Source organism: Notolepis coatsorum (assembly GCF_963971535.1).
Source record: "Notolepis coatsorum genome assembly, chromosome: 17".
In the NCBI taxonomy this organism is placed as follows: Eukaryota; Metazoa; Chordata; class Actinopteri; order Aulopiformes; family Paralepididae; genus Notolepis; species Notolepis coatsorum.
This window is the reverse complement of record NC_140181.1, coordinates 22,899,434-22,920,676: the sequence shown is the minus strand read 5'-3', so window position 1 is coordinate 22,920,676 and position 21,243 is coordinate 22,899,434. Positions and strand designations below refer to the sequence as shown.

The 21,243-nt window shown below is 45.5% G+C and overlaps 1 protein-coding gene across 1 annotated transcript in view; it reads right to left on the bottom strand.

The window, feature by feature from the left end:
* The window catches only part of LOC311243974 (copine-9-like), a gene marked incomplete at both ends in the record, with an annotated part of 217,986 nt that overhangs the window by 84,683 nt on the left and 112,060 nt on the right, over nucleotides 1–21,243 (bottom strand). The window contains one exon of the mRNA XM_084333382.1: nucleotides 3,132–3,235. Coding sequence (XP_084189508.1) covers nucleotides 3,132–3,235 — 104 coding nt within the window. The remainder of the gene's footprint in view (nucleotides 1–3,131; nucleotides 3,236–21,243) is intronic.

Sequence of the window (21,243 nt, the reverse complement as noted above, 5' to 3'; positions counted from 1 at the left end):
GAATGGAGTGTGTTCCGCGACAACACAGACAATATTAATACTACACGGAAACAGTGCTAGACTTTGTATTACTTTGGTAGAAGAAACAATCCCCTCTACCACAATTAGAGTTTACCCAAACCAAAAGCCCTGGGTAGACAAATCCGTCCGTGAGGCTCTGAAAGTGCGCACCTCAGCATACAACGACAGGCTTGTGACAGGCAACATGAATGACCACAAGGCGGCGAGATACAACATAAGGAGGACAGTAATAGAGGCAAAACGGCGCTACAGGGATAAAATTGAACTTCAATATGAACAAGCTGACTCTAGAGCAGACCTGGGAAATTACGGCCCACGGGCTACTTCCGGCCCTTTGGGTGTCTGTGTCCGGCCCGCGGTACATTTTTACAATGGGAGATGATGAATATTGAGCAGTGCCGACCAACTGGCATATTTCATTGACATATTTAACCTGTCCTTAGAACAGGCTGTCATCCCCACCTGTCTGAAGAAGTCCACCATTATCCCTGTACCCAAAAAATCCAAGCCCGCTTGCCTCAACGACTACCGCCATGTAGCTCTCACCTCCATAGCCATGAAGTGCTTTGAGAAGCTAGTGAAGGGCTACATCTGTTCCTCCCTCCCCATCAACCTGGACCCCCTGCAATTTGCATATCGCCCCAACAGGTCCACGGAGGACGCCATAGCCCATGTGCTGCACAGCAGCATCGCACCTGGACAAGAGGCAGGGGAACTATGTGAGAATGCTATTCATCGATTACAGCTCAGCATTCAATACCATAGTCCCCTCCAAACTCATAAGACTCAGGGACCTGGGCTTGAACTATGACCTCTGCCAGTGGGTCTTGGACTTCCTGACGGGCAGACCCCAGGTGGTGAGAGCAGGCAACTGCACCTCCCCATCCATCACTCTCAACATAGGGGCCCCCCAGGGCTGTGTTCTGAGTCCCCTCCTCTACTCCCTGTACACACATGACTGTGTGGCACAGCGGAACAACAACACAATCATCAAATTTGCTGACGACACAGTAGTGGTGGGCCTGATCTCTGCAAACGACGAGAGGGCCTACCTGGAAGAGGTAAAGGTTCTAGCGGGATGGTGTCAAGAGAACAGCCTCTCCCTGAACGTCAGCAAAACAAAAGAGATGATTGTGGACTTTAGGAGGTCGGGGGTCAGGGACTACAGCCCCCTCAGCATCGACGGGGCACCGGTTGAGAGAGTGAACAGTTTTAAGTACCTCGGAGTCCACATATCCGAGGACTTGACATGGACCACACACATTGACAGTAGGGATGATCGATATTATCGGCCGACCGATATTATCGGCCGATATCGGCAGTAAAATGTGATATGGGAAAATATCGGTATCGGTTTAAAAAAAAAAAAAACAATAACAATATTTGTTATATATATATCCAGTGAAATTATTAGTTACCTGAAATTATTCAGTTTTTTGGACGGGGAAACCCTGCATATATCGGTATCGGTTGATATTGGTTGATATCGGTATCGGAAATTAAGAGTTGGACAATATCGGAATATCGGTATCGGTAAAAAAGCCAATATCGAGCATCCCTAATTGACAGTGTTATCAAGAAGGCACGACAATGCCTCTACTTCCTTAGGCGCCTAAGGAAGTTCCAAGTCAGTCAGAAGATCCTTAAGAACTTCTACTCATGCACAATAGAGAGCATCCTGACTGGCAATATCACCTCCTGGTTTGGGAATAGCACTGCACAAGACCGTAGCAGACTACAGAGAGTGGCCCGTTCAGCCGAACGCACAATTGGAGGGGGGCTTCCCACTCTCCAAGACATTTACAACAAGCGCTGCATGGGTAAGGCTAAGAGAATAATCAAAGACCCCAGCCACCCAAACAACTGCCTCTTTGAACTGCTGCGGTCAGGCAAGCGATACCGGAGTCTCATGGCAAGCACAGAGAGACTCAGAAGGAGCTTCTATCCCCAGGCCATCAGGATGCTCAATGAACAATAACAAACCATCAAATACACCCACAGCACACACATCCACATGCACACACTCACTTTAAATAAACAACACACTGTAGCACCCACTTTAGACACTAACACACTTTATATTTATTGGTAAGGAGATCTGCACATCAATCTCATACCTCAGTGCACCTCATTGCACCTCACCACCACAAGGTGGCACCTCAAGCTAAGCTATTCCTCACCATTTCTACACTGTACTGTATCTGCATTGTATATACTGTACATATACTGTATATATGTATATTGAAATTTTTTGTTTTGTTTACACTTGTTTACATACTTGACTTTCTATTTTATACTTATATTATACTTATTTTATACTATCTTTTTATTTTATCTAGCACACTCTCAGGAGCAAAACAGAAAGAAGAATTTCATGCAAAAATATTCTGTATTTCTGTATGACAACTAATAAAGAAACTTGAACTAGGAGGGATATGAGGACTGTGTATATGTGTAACTACTGTAGGAGGAGGGATATGCGGAAATACACATTTAAATTATCTTGTGTACATTGACAATAAATGCTTCTTACAACACAATTGTTCTCCCAGTGATAAAGGGGAAGTTTCCACAACAACACTGCCTCGCCCATGTCTATATACAAGTACCCCATCACAGTTCTGTCCATGTCTATATACAAGTACCCCATCACAGTTCTGTCCATGTCAATATACAAGTACCCCATCACAGCTCTGTCCATGTCTAGATACAAGTACCCCATCACAGCTCTGTCCATGTCTAGATACAAGTACCCCATCACAGCTCTGTCCATGTCTAGATACAAGTACCCCATGACAGTTCTGTCCTAGTGACACATGTTTCAATGTGGAATGCCACCATGCCATTCTGGGGAGGTGAAAAAGACATGCGGACACATTTCCTACACAACATCACATTGTCTGTTGAAAATAACCAACTACAAACAAAAATGCCAATTGAGTACCTCAGACCAAGAGCCATATAACTCCCTTTTAAGTTTTCAGTGGAACATCGTTTTCAAACTTTATTATCTAAAGTAAGTTAGACATTTATGACACTTTTGTAGTCATACATATAAATGTACTGTATGAATTCATAGTTACTCTGGGCAAATGTTAAACATTACTCACACGTCAAACCTCAGGTTCTGTTTCTCTTCGAAAAAGAAGTCCAGGACAAACTTCCTGACAAAGTCTGGGTTCAGAGTGTTGTCAATCACCTCCGTTCTGCCAAACTGTCAACACAGAGAGACAACCATGACTGATGGTGACATGGGGAATTCATTCAACACACACCTGACAAATCTGATTATGGCCCTATATTTTGTGCGGCTTCAGCTGCCTTCCCCTTATCATCCCTGCTAGACAGAATTATATACTGAAAAGCTATACTGATTTCAATGGACAATGGTGGAAATGAAAAAAAAAAATAAAATAAAAAAGATTGAGGTCCTTGGCCTCCTGTTAACCTATGTGGGAGAGGTTTCATCCAAATCAGACACATGCGCGCACGCGCACGCGCACACACACACACACACACACACACACACACACACACACACACACACACACACACACACACACACACACACACACACACACACACACACACACACACACACACACACACACACACACAGTGATTGCAATACCCCCCCTCCAAATAAAAAAATATGTATTACAAATGTTATAAAAACAGTACAGAGGGTTAGAGAGCAAGATATCTCAGCATAAACAAAGTAGCAACCCAATGAACAACATCCTCTTTATTTACAATAATTGCTCTATATATTTCTGAACATGTCCTTGCTAAATCTTTATCTTCAGAGATAAATCAAAAAGCCTTGATTTTATTCGGAACCATGTGTCAACCCGTGACGGGTCCATGACCCAGCCTTAGCCTCGCCCCCCAAGACTAAATCTCTGTGAAAATCACCTCAGTGAACCCCGTGGTGGACTGTGTGTCCTCCCGCCCAGCCTGATACTGCTCTATAATGAAGTATTGATCATGGCGTTGGCTCATGTCCTTAGCACCCAGCGCACATAATCCCCCCCTATCAACTCAGTTCCCAGGCGATCCAATACAGAGTTTATTGGACCTGAGAATCTACCTGTGGTATCGACCCCGAAGGCATAAGTCCCATGGTCCCCCCCCATTTTAGACAGGTCGGAGGATGGTGATTGGTTAGTATGTGCTGGGGCATTGTTCCTTGTTACCAAGTTCCTGAATTTTCCCAAGGGGATCAATAAAGGAATATCTTATCTTATCTATCTTATTGTGGTTGAATGCTGGGGTGAATTGTTTACTTTACAGGGGTAAATGTTTTCGAATGGATGGAAGTTAAGAGGGTAGGGATGTGACCAATGGCGTGACCAATGGTCTAGCAGGGATGATAAGGGGAAGGCAGCTGAAGCCGCACTAAATATAGGGCCATCTTAGATGTCGTAACGCGCGGGAACAACAGGGCGCAGTGTGGCAGTGAGAGGAGCCCAGTATGGTTTCTGCGGGGCTGCAGCTGGATGCATCTCGCGCAGAGGGCGGGGGCCCCCCCTCCCTGCTATGTTGTGTCAGACTCCGCAGAGTTGCGAGAGGCCAGTGTTGAAGCTGTATCTATCTACCGGTAGTCATCAAAAGCATGTCTGTCACTATAGCCAATTGAAATGCTAGAAATGGTCACGTGGACTGGGAGAACCAATGGAATAGTCCCACCGGGCCGCGTGTATATTTCCCTAACACACTTTCACTTCCGCATTCGAGATGCGAGTAACAAAATGTGTCAAAAAAAAAAAAAAACGTCGTTGGATAGCTTCTTTGCAACGGGGAAATATAACGCTTCTTTTAATAAACAGGAGTCATACTTAAAATACGGGTTTATCGCAACAGGTCAGTGATTCTTGCGTGCCGAGCCGACGTCCTCTCTGCATAATATGTGGCGACAACAACAATGATGACAACTGTGTTCAAGTTGGCAGATAAAGTAGCTGCATTCAACGCCAATCAGGAATTGGAGGGCGGCGAGTGGATATTTGACATGTTTCATGTTTGGAGGACTGAACAACAAACAAGGTATGGAGTCGTGTTTTCATGCATCTGATCTGCTGTCCATCACTCGCCGCGGTGATCTGCAACAACTGATCTGCTGTTTATGAATGAATGAATGAATGACAACTTTATTTAACAGATTGCAGAATGGTACGAGTAGACTACAGGTTACATTGGAACTGGAATCTAATCCGTAATTTTTTTAGTACATGGTTTAAGTGGCCGCAATGTCCAGTGTGATGATAATAATGATGTGTGTTGTAGCGGGACGGCCAGACATGGCACGAGATTATGGGTCATTGTAATTACGAGGATTTACTGAAACTGCAAGTAGTGTCAGAGCCTGCATAGGCGGAGGGTGAGCTGGACATTAGGGTCGGCTGTTGTGGGATGGACCTCGCGCGGAGCCCGCAAAATTTTCTCACGTTATTATTGATTTAGGGGAGTGGGCGGGGCCTCATGGTCTGACCTGCGGGGGGGGCCCAGAGATATTGCGCAACGCCACTGGATGTGACAACGCTGCTGGCCCAAAAGAGAGAGGGGTCATTGAGCTGCTGGCCATGAGGAGACTCAGCAGGGACATCCTGGATATGATTCTCATCTCTAGTTGAAGTTACGGTGGGGCGTGAAGTCTCCACTAAGGTTATAACGTTAGTAAGGTAATAGTTATTAAGGTTAGGGTTAAGGTAAAAGTTAGGTTCATAAACAGTAAGGTTAAGAAGAAGTCTTTATTTGTAATGCAGATTAACACACACATGCAAGATGGGTGACACAGAGGAACACACACACACATGCATTGAGTCGCCGATGAAATGTCTCTCTGCACTTGACCCATCTCATTGTCGTCGTCGTCCCCCCCCCCCCCCCCCCAAGGGCAGCCGGGAGCAGAAAAGGGCTGTTTTAAAATAGACAGTAATACAAATTAATGAAATAGAATAAACAAGAGTAAAATTGTGGAATAAAATAGTTAGTAAAATAGAATAGACAGTAAAGTGAAATAAAATAGCCCTCATTTACAATACAATAATCAGTGTTGATGTAATTAGTGTAGTGGCCTAACAGAGCAGTGCATCGCTCATAACACTTTGAGTTTCTTTACAAAGTTCAGTTCTAAATTACTTTATAGAACAACAGAGCAGTGCATCAATAACATCATGACAACATCAATATCATGAGCTTTCAAATTGTGCAACCACTTAACAATAAGATTCTACATTAGTAACAATAACCAAAAACGCAGGAAATAAATTATGAAATGTGCAATCCCTTTGCTAGCCGTTGTGTTGTGTTCCAAAGCTGTTTCTGTCCCATGTGTTCACGGGTGAATGTTATCCCATGATTTAACTCAGTCCAAGATACTCAAAAACAATGATTATCAACCAATATTGTTTTTACTACATCATAACTAACCTAATATGCATTCATAACCATACAATCCATACAAATGCATGGCCCCAAAAATGGGATTAAATTCACTCATTCTATTCCCTATAGTGAAGACAGTGGATAATTATGTTATGTGATTATAATTATGGTTGCACGATACGTACTAGAAAGGTATTGTGATACCCAGCTGGTTCTATACTCCATTTGATTAGTATCGATAATTTTTGAATAATAGCCTGATCCGTATTTTCTATGAGTTGAGTGGATGCGTGACCAGAGCAGTGTGTGTGTGTGTGTGTGTGTGTGTGTGTGTGTGTGTGTGTGTGTGTGTGTGTGTGTGTGTGTGTGTGTGTGTGTGTGTGTGTGTGTGTGTGTGTGTGAGAGAGAGAGCACGCTTTGCGTAGTGGGCATGTCAACAGTGTCGACTGAGCATAGGGAAAATAGTCACAAACATCCCCAATTGTCTTATTTCATAATAAAAAGTTTCTGACTGGATGTCTCTCTCTCTCTCTCTCTCTCTCTCTCTCTCTCTCTCTCTCTCTCTCTCTCTCTCTCTCTCTCTCTCTCTCTCTCTCTCTCTCTCTCTCTCTCTCTCTCTCTCTCTCTCTCTCTCTCTCTCTCTCTCTCTCTCTCTCTCTCAAGCAAAACAATAAAAACAGAGATCAGGGCCCGGATCAAAAGTCCTATTAGCCATCTTAAATGAACCCGATAATTGAAGTCAGGCTATCTCGGTTTCTCAAAGGCTGATTTGGGCTCAAACAATCTCGTTAATTCGAACCAGACTTCAGTAATCAGGATAATTGTGCGTGGCCATCCTAGTTCAAAAGGGGGAGGCGTCGATCGCCGAAACCATGATTTTCTAACGGGAAAATATCGCCAACAAGTTAAATGCATATCTATAGGCTAATTTGAAGTGCCTCATTACCCCAAATCAATCAGATTATATTTCTTTAAATGTGCCTTCTGGCAGTAGGTGTCACAATCACGGCCCGGGCCTACCTCTGTCCCCGTCCTTCCATGCCCTTATATGGGCAGCTTCCTGCCACAGCCTCCACACGCTGTCAACTGCCGTCAATCGGCGCAGCTGAGAGGGATCAGCTCACCAGCAACCCTGATATACACCCCACGGATCCTGTCGTCCTACGTCGGAGTGTTAACTAGCCAACCTAGGTACGAGGACGTATCCTACCTTGCTGCTCTCGCCTATTATTGCCTATCCTTCTCTAACCTTTGTTCTCCCTGTGCCCAGGACATCCGCTGCCGGCCAACACTGTCTAACAAGACACCGCCCGCCCGGACGTTCCCGTGGGAAACGAAGAGCGCTCCTAATCGCACATTCTGCACATTCCTTGTTGTACATTTGCCGCATGGTACCTACTGGAATAAATATCATAAAACGCTCCACTCTCTCTCTCCTTGTGTCTCTGCTATTAGGTTCAGCTACCGCAACCCTAACAGTAGGCTTAAAGGAAAACTCCCACATTTTGGGAAATTAGCTTATTTAACATCTTCCCTGGAGTTAGACAAGAAGATACACCTTTTTTGTCTCTGTGCATGCATTAGGCTTAGGGAACGCCCGCACCGTTAGCGTAGCTTAGCTTCATCACTGGAAGTGGGTCAGACTTTTACCCTGAAGTTCCCTACAGTCCCCTACAGTCACGAAATACACTCCAAATACAACTCCAAAACGTTCCTGTAAACATGTTGTGACCTGTGTATTTACCACATGGAGAAATAAAAAATAATTGAATTCGACATTTATGTTTTCTAAGCAAATATACTCTGAACAATTTTTTGCCGAACCACTCCTCTCTGGGCACAGTGATTTCACGCAACGCAGTGCTACTTTCTAACGTGACGCCAGTGTTTGTTTACATTTTCATTTCATTCAAAGGATCCGAACCGATTGAAGTTTATGGATACCATGAAGTTTTCAAGGCGTGACCCCCGAAATAACGTGTCAGAGAGGCTTGGAGGCTATACAGTTTCACTATTAATCAGGTTTTAATCTGTTTCGGACATCATCCATACATGCATTGAATTGATTAACCTCTGGTTTATACCAGTGACACCAGTCATGTTCATCACCCTCTTGTTCATCATCAGATAACAGTGCTTGAACAGATAAATGGCTGAGTGGGCATCTCTCTAGGTCTAGGGTCTCTCTGTAGGTGAAGGCTTTGTTATGGAGTGTGTCTGGGTCACTTTCTTTTAGGTGATCATAAAATGTAAGCTAACTTTTGGATTTTGATGATTAGTGGGTATCTTCCTAGTTCTCTCTCTCTCTCTCTCTCTCTCTCAGAATAGAATAATTGTATTATTTTATTATGTTTCAAACAAAATATTAATTAATTAAATAATTTTTATAAAGAATGTTCTGTCATCTAATAATAATATATTACATTACTTCTCCTGATATTTTAGGTTTTTGCCGTGGTATCGTTTTAGAGTTGGTGAGTTTAGAGTTGGTCATGATACTTAGGCTGGTATTGGTATTGAAGTAAAAACTGTGGTATCGTGACAACACTAATTATATTAGACTAATATTAGAATGAGATTTCCCCCTAAAAGTGTATTATTAACTATACGCTGTGGTGTTATGGGTAAAAATGTACCCATATAGATTTATGTTAGAAATAAAAACATAAGTAGCGCAGCGGACTAAGCGTCTGCCTACCACCGCAGAGACACTGGTATCGAATCCAGCTGTCGGCGGAAAATGATCCCTGTCCTCTTTTCCTGTCAAGACAGTGACAATAATGGACAGCTCCTTTTATTCTTTTTTATTTTTTTTCCTGTGGTGTATAAGACAGGTTTTGGTTGGTGGCTCTAGGGTAAGAAAAAGAAAAGATATATTTTTTTTATTCAAACGTTGGTGTGAGGAAGTTGTTGTTTCTCGAGAAATAAAGTTCTCTGTATTTTTTCCTCAACTTCTCTAGAGCTATACGTTTTTCTGTATTTCCCCCCTCAACTTTTTTTTTCAGCTTTAGGTTCTCTGTAATTTCTTCCTCAACTTTTCTAGAGCTCTTACTTCTCTGTATTTTTTCATCAACTTTTCTAGAGCTCTACGTTCTGTTTTTGCATAGATTTTCTAGAGCTCAAAGTTCTGTGTATTTTTTCCTAAACTTTTCTAGACCTCTAAGGTCTCTGTATTTTCTCCATCAACATTTCTAGAGCTCGATGTGCTCTGTATTTTCCACAAAAAATTTCTAGAGCTCTAATTTCTCTGTATTTTCTTCCTCAACCTTTCTAGAGCTTTAAGTTATCTGTATTTTCTTCCTCAAACCTTATAGTGCTTTAAGTTCCCTGTATTTTCTTCCTCAACTTTTTCATCAACTTTTCTAGAGCTCTACGTTCTGTTTTTGCATAGATTTTCTAGAGCTCAAAGTTCTGTGTATTTTTTCCTAAACTTTTCTAGAGCTCTAAGTTCTCTGTATTTTCTCCCTAAACTTGTCTAGAGCTCTAAGTTCTCTGTATTTTCTCCCTAAACTTGTCTAGAGCTCTAAGTTCTCTGTATTTTCTCCCTAAACTTGTCTAGAGCTCTAAGTTCCCTGTATTTTTGCCTCAACTTTTCTAGAGCTCCAATTTCCCTTTCACCTTTTCAGATCGGAGTACGTGACAGTAGAGTACATCAGAGGGCAAAGAACAAATAATGCTTAATTGTTTTCATCTCAATGGTCGACCGGGTCGGGTATCTGCACTGATTCCATTCGATTTTGATTCTCAAGGTCCACGATTTTCAATTAGGCATAATGATCCTCGTCATGCCATTGTTGTCAAAATATGTAATTTGTTCAACTGAGTTTCTGTAGCAGTTCAGCAGATGTCTGCAAGACTGGGCACGCTAGAAATAACGTTTAGTGAAGATCTTCACACAAGGCATGGATTAAAAATAGTGAAAACGTATACCTCTTAGCATGCAACGGCCCACATGTGGGCCCTCTTGAGGATGATTTGCCCACTGGCACTTTGGCGAACTCTAGCGGCTCGGTGTGCATATGTTTGAATACAATATATATAAAATTAAAGCCCTATTTTTTGCCTGTCGATAGCCGTTTCAGGCGACAAAATCCTTTCAGCGGTTCTCGAGTTACATGCCGATATGTGAGGCGTGCGCTGAAGTACACAGCAGACTTTTTCTTTTTTCAAATACCACTCCCAACTCTCGAGCCTCTACCTCCGTCAATCATTTGGCGATCTAAAAAATTATTGGAAAGGGTTGTAACCAATGAGTAGGGCTTTCCAATGGTACCCCACGTGGGAATGAGCGCATCTAGGTGAAAAGTCACGAGCCAAATCAGGAAGAGAATTCTCCGTCGAATGCATTGAAGTCTATAAGAAAATAGTTTTCGGAGCTCTCTCACTTTTTACCAAAACTGCTTCTAATCACTCATTTCTGTACAAATTTCTATGCAATTTGGACATGTACTTCAGCCATACCAATTTCTTTTGGAAATACTACTTCTGGACTACTAACTACTACAGAAAAACGTGAGTAACAAGTTTTTCTACAACTCAAGTTCAGACATATGTTACTCTATTTAATTAGAACTGAGCGTGAATTTTCTTTATTGTATCAGAATGTCCTCTTTCAAAAGAGACCAGGCTCATGCATGTGCTATAAGTATAAAGTATAGTATTTTGGTTTGCAAAAAAAGTATGCAGTCCTCAAAAACGAAAACTAAAATGGCCACTTTTGGGGGCGATTTGTTTGATATTGGATTGAAAAAAAAATATATACCAGGTATAACAGTAGGACTAACTGTGCAGGTTATATTGGGAGTGAGCACATGGTGGAAAAAGATAAAATCCTGTCGACCTTATGCAAATTAATCCAATCTTCGCTGGTTAATCACCAATTAGCATGAAACTGATTTGTTTCCTTACCTCATTCCCCGCCAACAACGAGTATATTCGTTATTTGATCGTTTTTCCTTCATTATTCATCCAGGGACCTTGGTGTTACCATAGGGAATGAATCTGAGATCGCCAAAGTCCAATACCGGCCGCATCCAGCTAGACGGCGGTATCAAGCACCCTTTGAAACCTTGTATCTTGGCCTGTGTAACGGCCAAACTTCTCGGGTCTCACTTTTCCTTGTCGGGCGAATGGAGCGGTTCTCCCGGTTCCATTGAAGCGCGTCAAATATCCCCGATCCATATGTTGTGGTGGGTTATGCCGTGGACCAAATGGACATCGGATGTACCAGATGGCGATCAAATAATTAGAATATTATTTTTGGAATACTCCCGATCACAGGTAAGGACTATCTGATGTCAATTTTAGCTTGATTGTGCAATGTTTTTATACCGATCGGGCTGATGAGCGTTATTTTTTGATGGGCCGCCGACTCGCCGAGTCATACTGTACAAACATTGTCTGCTTGTGTTTGATGGGCCGCCGAGCCATACTGTATACATGTATGTTCTGCCATGTCAGCAATATCTTAGACATAGGCCTATTTCCATTAATAATCGCAGTCCTGACTCCTGTGTGCGGAAACAGGTTGTGGGCGTGTTATAACGTTAACCAACGTTGCAAGATGCGTATAATGAAAAAATAAAAAAATAATATATATAAAAAAAAATTTTTAATGATTTTTATTTGTAATAATTTTTTTTTTGGCATCCTCTGTTATTTTACCCACGCAACGCCTGACACACACACACATACACACACGCGTCGCGCACTACAGCGTGAAAGCAATTTGCGACTCCAGATGATAATAATAATAATAAATTAAGACTTGATTCAATTTGTGTGAATGAGTGAGTGAGTATTTAATTTTCTACCTGTTCTCATTATACCCCCCACATAAAATCCAAAGGATAATTAGCTGGTCAAACATTATCAGTGCGCTCTCGAAATTATAATTAGCCGAAATTATAATATTGTAGAAGTCGAAGGAAGAGGCGATGCAATAACGAGCGTGACAAGTCCTTCAGGTTACTTCCTACTTTATTCATTGACAAAATCACCGCTGTACACACACCTACCACTCTCCTATATCTCCTCCCCTGTGACCCTTCAACTCTGGAGTGAGAGACTCCCTCAATGTGACACCACACAGGCCCCCCCCGAACACCCAGAGTAGACATACCCTGCAATCTCAACCCATACAAAACCCCCCAAAGTACTCAGCCCCTCGTAGGAGGCCTGACTACCCGACCATAACGACTGTGCTTAACAGTCAGGGGGGAAGGGGGAAGGGCACGAGCCGGCGGCCGTCTGCGCCAGCGGCGAGGCTGGACTGGGGGAGAGAGAGGGGCTGCTGCCAGAGTAGAGGTAGATACGGGCCGCAAGCCTGCGGAAGGAGTGGGGTTGGGTGGACGGCCGCGCCGTCGGGGCTGAGCCAGCTCCACCGGCCCGTCCGGGGCCACGTGTGCAGGCTTCAAACGGTACACCGATATCCGCTCCTGAATCCCCCCTCTGTCCACCATAAAGCTCTTGGGTCCCGCTTCCAGGACCCGGAAGGGCCCATCGTACGGAGCCTGGAGTGGAGAACGGTGGGCATCGCGGTGGATGAACACGTACAGGGCTGACATCAAGTCCTTGGGGATGTAGGACAGGGGAAGACAGTGATGTGCGGGCACGGGAGCGAAAGCGCTGGTGGCGTCTCGGATGGCCAAGCGATGAGTCGCAGCTGACCAGGGGGCTGTGGCACCTGGGAGGAACTCAACACGAGCTCAGCCGAAGATGACTGCAGATCCTCCTTTGGGGCAGAGCGCAGGCCTAGCATGACCCACGGCAAACGGTCGACCCAATTACTGTCCGTAAGAGCCGCCCGGAGAGCAGCCTTCATGGTGCGGTGGAAACGCTCACAGAGACCATTTGCCTGTGGGTTGTATGCCACGGTGCGGTGGAGTTTCACCCCCAAACTCTCCGCCACGGCGCTCCACAGCTCTGACGTGAACTGGGGCCCTGTGTCCGAAGTTAGATCTGCGGGGGTACCGAAACGGGCCACCCAGGTGGAGATGAACGCCCGAGCCACGTCCGCCGATGTAGTGGATGACAGGGGCACAGCCTCCGGCCACCTGGTGGTCCTGTCCACCATGGTTAGTAGGTGAGTGAACCCCTGGGAGGGGGGCAGCGGACCCACCAGGTCCACATTGACGTGATCAAAACGTCTCTCCGGGATGAGAAATGGCCCCAGCGGGGCCTTAGTGTGCCAATGCACAAGAGGCTGCCCACCCCTTGACGTCCTTCCTGAGGCCCGGCCAGACGAACCTAGCCCCCACCAGCTTAACCGATGCCTTCACCCCCGGGTGCGACAAGGCATGTATAGCATCGTAAATGCGGCGGCGCCAGCCAGCGGGGACCATCGGGCGAGGTCGGCCGGTGGAGACATCGCAGAGGAGCGTGGCCTTACTGTCCTGGAACACCACATCCTCCAGTCTCAGTCCTGTCGTGGCCGTCCATGTCCGTGCACTGGTCAACTGCCATGGCTGCGTAGTCCACACCCAGGTGCACAGTGTTGACCCGCACTCTGGAGAGGCAGTCAGCCACCAGGTTGTCCGAATCAAGGTGAATTCCGAAATGGCTGACAGTTGGCGCTGCTGCCGTGCCGACCATAGTTCCGTGGGCTTGGCAATGGCAAAGGTCAGAGGCTTGTGGTCCACGAAAGCGGTGAACTCCCGGAACCTAAAATGACGCGTGGCGAGGAAAAGGGCCAGCAGCTCCCTGTCAAACGACCATGCAGACCTCATAGTCCCGATAGACCGGGTCCACACAGGGCCCAGAGGCTGTCCTGCAGCAGTCGAGACCCGCCTAGGATGGACATTACAAGGCCCCCTCGCTAAGTCTCTTAACCGAACAGCAGCCACTAGCTGCCTCCACTCCAGAGTGACAGAAGAAGACACCACCCTCCTACAGCATGTCGAGAGGCTATGGACACTAGAGACAATGCCCTTTAAGAACGAAAAGAAAGACATTCGTTCCAAGGAAGACATTTACGCCATAGCACTCCTCGAGCAAGGGACAAAGAGAGTCAAAGTCAACGGAGTGATGAGATACGCAACTCCACTCTTGAGGCGAGAGGGTATGCCTACCTTCCACGCCCCAAAAGAAGCGACGGAGCGGTATCTATTGAACACAGAGCGGCGCCTAGCCAGAGACCCCGCTCAAGAGACTGTGTACCGCGCTGAGATTAACAAGCTAATCACAGCGGGACACATAAAGAAAATTGACATTAAAGAGGCCGATCAGACGACCGAATCATGGTACGTGCCGCACCACAAAGTCCACCACAACGGCAAGGATCGTATTGTGTTCAACTGCAGCTACCAGATCGGATCACAAAATCTGAATAAAGAGCTCTTGCCCGGCCCAACACTCGGCCCCTCCCTACTAGGCGTGTTACTACGTTTCCGCCAGGACAAGGTGGCCATCAGCGGCGACATCAAAGGGATGTTCCTGCAGGTGAGACTAGTGGAGGAGGACAAGCCCCTGCTGCGGTTCCTATGGAGAGAGAGGATCGGGGATGAGCAACCAGCCATCTATCAATGGGAAGTCCTCCCTTTCGGAACCACATGCAGCCCATGCTGTGCTACGTTTGCACTGCAAAAACACGTCGCAGAGGACCCAGCAGCTGATGAAGAGGTCCGAAAAAGTGTAGAAAATAGTTTCTACGTGGACAACTGTCTGCAAAGCGTCTCGACGCCAGAAGAAGCCGAGGCCCTTCTACTCAAGCTCCGCGCCTCCCTGATCAAAGGCGGCTTTGATCTCAGGCAGTGGGCCAGCAGCGACCCGCAAGTATTGCGCAGCCTCTCCCCCGAGGACAAGGCAGCAAGCAGCGAGACCTGGATGGCGACCATCCCAGGAGAAGCCCAAGAAATGACATTAGGACTAGTCTGGCGCTTCAAAACAGACTCGCTCCATTATAAACACACACCCCTGACCAAGGAGCAGGGAAGGTCGACTGCACTACCGACCACCAGACGGAGTGTATACAGAACACTCGCCAGACAATATGACCCGTTGGGATGTATTCTACCTTACACCACCAGGGCAAAGATGATTGTAAGAGCGTTATGGGACAAGGACCAGGGCTGGGACGACCCCATACCCGAACACCTTGCATCCACATGGAGAGAGTGGGAGACGGAACTCAGCTCACTCCCAGGTGTTAACATACGCCGCAGCTACTTCCCACCCACAGTGAGGCCAGAAACGTGCCAGATGGACCTGCACGTTTTCAGCGACGCCTCCGAAGTAGCCTACGGTTCGGTGGCCTACTTGCGTGCCCGAGAGGAGGGAGGAGAAATACATACTGCTTTCATCCTGGCTCGCTCAAGAATAGCCCCACGAAAGCAACAATCTATCCCGCGTCTAGAGCTCTGCGCAGCCCTAGCAGGAGCGCAACTCGCCACGTTAATCCAACGTGAACTCACCATTCCGGTGCAAAGAACAATCTTGTGGTCAGACTCCACGACAGTACTCACATGGATCCGGTCTGATTCGTGCAGATACAAGGTCTTCGTGGGAGTCAGAGTCACAGAGATTCAAGATTTAACAGAAGTAGCAAGCTGGAGGTATGTGGACACAAAACACAACCCAGCTGACGTCATCACCCGGGGAATGTCCCTGGATGACCTCACCCGTCACAACCTATACAGTGACGGGCCAGAGTTCCTCAAGCTCCCGGAAGAAGAGTGGCCTACACCCACCCCACGGGAAGCGAGTAAAGAGGAGGCAGAAAACAAGAAATCTATGTTCTGTGGATTGAACACACTCGTCTCCACAGACCCCGACATAGACGATTGCCTCACCCTAGAGAGTGCGCAGCTAAAGACATTCCTGTGGCACCACCCAGAGGTTCAGCTCACTACTGACATTACTGCAGCTGACTACGAAGAAGCAGAACTTCTTCTACTACAACGAGCCCAGAGAGACTCGTTCCCCGATGAGCTAGACTGTCTACAGGGAGCAAAGCCAGTCCCATCAGACAGCAGCTAGCCCCCGAGAGCGACGCCCATGGTCTCATCAGAGTGGGTGGTCGTCTGCGGAGAGCTCCAGACTTACCGGATGACGTCAAGTACCCGATAGTCTTAAACAGCCGACACAAGGTCACAGAGCTGATCATAAAGAAATACGACGAGGATGTGCATCACGCCGGGGCAGAGAGTCTTCGCGGAGATCAGACGTCGTTATTGGATACTGCAAGGGAGAGAAGCAGTGCGGCGCTTCCAGCGAACCTGTCTAGACTGTCGTAAGTGGCGAGCGCAGCCCAGTATACCCCGGATGGCTGACCTACCTCCCTGTCGCCTCCGACTCGGCGACAAGCCTTTTCACTCCACCGGTATGGACTGTTTCGGCCCGCTGTATATAAAGAAAGGAAGAGGCACCGAGAAGCGGTGGGGTATTGTATTCAAATGCATGACCACCCGAGCGATGCATATAGAACTCCTTCCAACCATGAGCACAGACTCATTCCTTATGGCCTTCCGAAGATTCACATCGCGGAAAGGTAAACCGTCTATATTGTTGTCTGATCACGGGACAAACTTCAAAGGCGGAGAAAGAGAGCTGAGAGAGAGCTTCCAAGCTATGGGCCCAGAACTTAAGACCCACCTCGCTCCATACCAGATTGACTTCCAGTTTAATCCCCCGAACGCACCTCACTTCGGTGGAACTTGGGAACGAGAAGTACGTTCAATAAAGACAGCCCTGTACGCCGTGCTTGGGGCCCAGACCGTGGCGGAAGAAGTCTTAATGACAGTCCTCACGGAGATCGAGGGAGTATTGAACTCAAAGCCCCTCGGTTACCTCTCAAGTGATGTAGCAGATGTCGACCCAGTCACCCCCAACACACTCTTGATGGGGCGGCTGGACCCCGCGCTACCACAGACAATGTACAGGCCTGAAGAAGCGAACGGCCGAAGAATGTGGAGGTACAGTCAAGTATTGGCTGACAAGTTTTGGAACAGCTTCCTATTCCACTACCTACCGTCTCTACAGACCCGCCAGAAATGGGTGAAAGAGAGAGACAATTTGACAGAAGGAACAGTCGTCATGATTATCGACCAGTCACTACCCCGAGCTATGTGGCCGGCTGGCCGCGTAAGCAAAGTGATCACCGGTGCCGACGGAAAGGTCCGAGCAGCCGAAGTGCTCGTCCAAGGGCGGACCTACACCCGACCCGTGGCGAGGCTAATAGAACTGCCAAGGCTCCCCGATACCATCGATGACGACCATGACCCCATGACTTTGTGAACTGACAGACCCCTCACAACAGACATTGAGTAGAGGACAGTGCGGTTAATCTGTCTCTGCTTAGCTAATTAGGTGGGACTAATTAGGGGGCGGCTGTTACAAAGGATCAGATTAAACCGAATATATATATTTATTTATTGATATATATTGCATAGTATTTGTATATCGTTTGATATCCCCTGTATATTCCTTGTACATATACACGGAATATCCCTTTAGCCCAGACCATAATAGTTCATTCTCCTATTGGACAGCGGTCCACCGGCGCCAGGGACCGGCCTCCGGAGCCAGGTTCAAAGTCACCGTCAAGATGTGTCTGGACATGCCCGGCCTTGCCCAGGGATACGCGACAGAAATGAGAGTGGAACTAGTTTGTTCACCGTGCGTATAAATACGGCGCAGGTGAATGTAGAAGCCCCTTACCTCCGTACCCTTCGTCCTTAGTATGTTACCGATAAGTTGAAGCCTCACCCACGATACAACGTGCGGTGAAGTATGGCCTGTTTGGCCTCAGAATAGAGCATCGAGACCGCGTGCGAATTAATAACTGAATTGTCAGAGTTTGGCGCTATACCGTCGAGTGCGACATAGTTCTATTGAGTCTTTAATAGTCTATTTGTGTATAGTGTATCGTGCGGTTAGAATTCTACAGTGACCAGCATCTCCAGCGCTTTCTCGTATTAGCTAGAGTTCTTATCCAGGCTGGGCCGACCGCATGGCGCTTTCACCCGAGGAGACCTAGACGAGAGCCGTATGGACATGTACACTGGATTAATCTACCCGACGACTACATAGCCCTTTACGGCTGGAATATATTTGCTTTGGTCCTGTGATTTATGGAGCGGATAATCGCAGACGCCTGCACGTGTTGGATTTACCCCGAGAGGAGTCAAGTCGAGTCGGCGCCCAGAGAGCCTGAGGCCGACTAGCTTTCTTCCCTGTGGAGCTACAGTCTACAAGAGAACCAAGCTGTATTCGTCTGTGGATCAAGAGGCTACTGCACCGGCTTCTGTACCTGAAGTCTCCCTAGTCATCGTTGACCAGACGTCCTACTACCGACAGATCTTCTACCCCCCCTGCTGGCTTACAACCAGTGGGAACCCCTTCCAGTATCTCCGCTATATTACTAGTGTACCATAGATATAATTCCCTAAGATTCAGGTTGTATAATTACCTCCTGCGTAACCAGAGAATGGACATTCGTTATTGATTTGCCTACGCATATTCCTTTGCCTTACAAGTGCATTCAAAGAATAATGTAAAGTATCCTATGTACCTTTTGCTCCATTAAATACTTGATTAATACCTTTGACTGGAACCGATTTCATTGTGGGAAGTGTTCATCATATTCATATATCGTGTACTGTATGGCCAGTAATTAAAGTACATAAAGCGGTAGTGGTTTAATGATACCATACTTATCAATACAGTCAGGGAATTGTACCCCTCAGTTACACTCAAATTGACCAGACCTGAAAAATCTAAGCAAATTAATAGATGGAAGATGATTAAACAGAAGGTTTTGTAGATACAGTACTGAATTCTGCCATCCGGACACATGCCATTTGAAATATGATTATAGAATATAGAATATCAGGCATAAAATGGTTATGCGATTAAAATGCGATTAATTAGATTAATTAATTACAAATCCTGTAATTAATTAGATACATTTTTTTAATCGCCTGACAGCACTACTAATAATATATTCCATTACTTCTCCTGATATTTTAGGTTTTTGCCGTGGTATCGTTTTAGAGTTGGTGAGTTTAGAGTTGGTCATGATACTTAGGCTGGTATTGGTATTGAAGTAAAAACTGTGGTATCGTGACAACACTAATTATATTAGACTAATATTAGAATGAGATTTCCCCCTAAAAGTGTATTATTAACTATACTCTGTGGTGTTATGGGTAAAAATGTACCCATATAGATTTATGTTAGAAATAAAAACATAAGTAGCGCAGCGGACTAAGCGTCTGCCTACCACCGCAGAGACACTGGTATCGAATCCAGCTGTCGGCGGAAAATGATCCCTGTCCTCTTTTCCTGTCAAGACAGTGACAATAATGGACAGCTCCTTTTATTCTTTTTTATTTTTTTTTCTGTGGCGTATAAGACAGGTTTTGGTTGGAGGCTCTAGGGTAAGAAAAAGAAAAGATATATATTTTTTTTATTCAAACGTTGGTGTGAGGAAGTTGTTGTTTCTCGAGAAATAAAGTTCTCTGTAGTTTTTCCTCAACTTCTCTAGAGCTATACGTTTTTCTGTATTTCCCCCCTCAACTTTTTTTTTCAGCTTTAGGTTCTCTGTAATTTCTTCCTCAACTTTTCTTACTTCTCTGTATTTTTTCATCAACTTTTCTAGAGCTCTACGTTCTGTTTTTGCATAGATTTTCTAGAGCTCAAAGTTCTGTGTATTTTTTCCTAAACTTTTCTAGACCTCTAAGGTCTCTGTATTTTCTCCATCAACATTTCTAGAGCTCTACGTGCTCTGTATTTTCCACAAAATTTTTCTAGAGCTCTAATTTCTCTGTATTTTCTTCCTCAACCTTTCTAGAGCTTTAAGTTATCTGTATTTTCTTCCTCAAACCTTATAGTGCTTTAAGTTCCCTGTATTTTCTTCCTCAACTTTTTCATCAACTTTTCTAGAGCTCTACGTTCTGTTTTTGCATAGATTTTCTAGAGCTCAAAGTTCTGTGTATTTTTTCCTAAACTTTTCTAGAGCTCTAAGTTCTCTGTATTTTCTCCCTAAACTTGTCTAGAGCTCTAAGTTCTCTGTATTTTCTCCCTAAACTTGTCTAGAGCTCTAAGTTCCCTGTATTTTTGCCTCAACTTTTCTAGAGCTCCAATTTCCCTTTCACCTTTTCAGATCGGAGTACGTGACAGTAGAGTACATCAGAGGGCAAAGAACAAATAATGCTTCATTGTTTTCATCTCAATGGTGGACCGGGTCGGGTATCTGCACTGATTCCATTCGATTTTGATTCACAAGGTCCACGATTTTATCTAATTTTGATTCAATTAGGCATAATGATCCTCGTCATGCCATTGTTGTCAAAATATGTAATTTGTTCAACTGAGTTTCTGTAGCAGTTCAGCAGATGTCTGCAAGACTGGGCACGCTAGAAATAACGTTTAGTGAAGATCTTCACACAAGGCATGGATTAAAAATAGTGAAAACGTATACCTCTTAGCATGCAACGGCCCACATGTGGGCCCTCTTGAGGATGATTTGCCCACTGGCACTTTGGCGAACTCTAGCGGCTCGGTGTGCATATGTTTGAATACAATATATATGAAATTAAAGCCCTATTTTTTGCCTGTCGATAGCCGTTTCAGGCGACAAAATCCTTTCAGCGGTTCTCGAGTTACATGCCGATATGTGAGGCGTGCGCTGAAGTACACAGCAGACTTTTTCTTTTTTCAAATACCACTCCCAACTCTCGAGCCTCTACCTCCGTCAATCATTTGGCGATCTAAAAAATTATTGGAAAGGGTTGTAACCAATGAGTAGGGCTTTCCAAGGGTACCCCACGTGGGAATGAGCGAATCTAGGTGAAAAGTCACGAGCCAAATCAGGAAGAGAATTCTCCGTCGAATGCA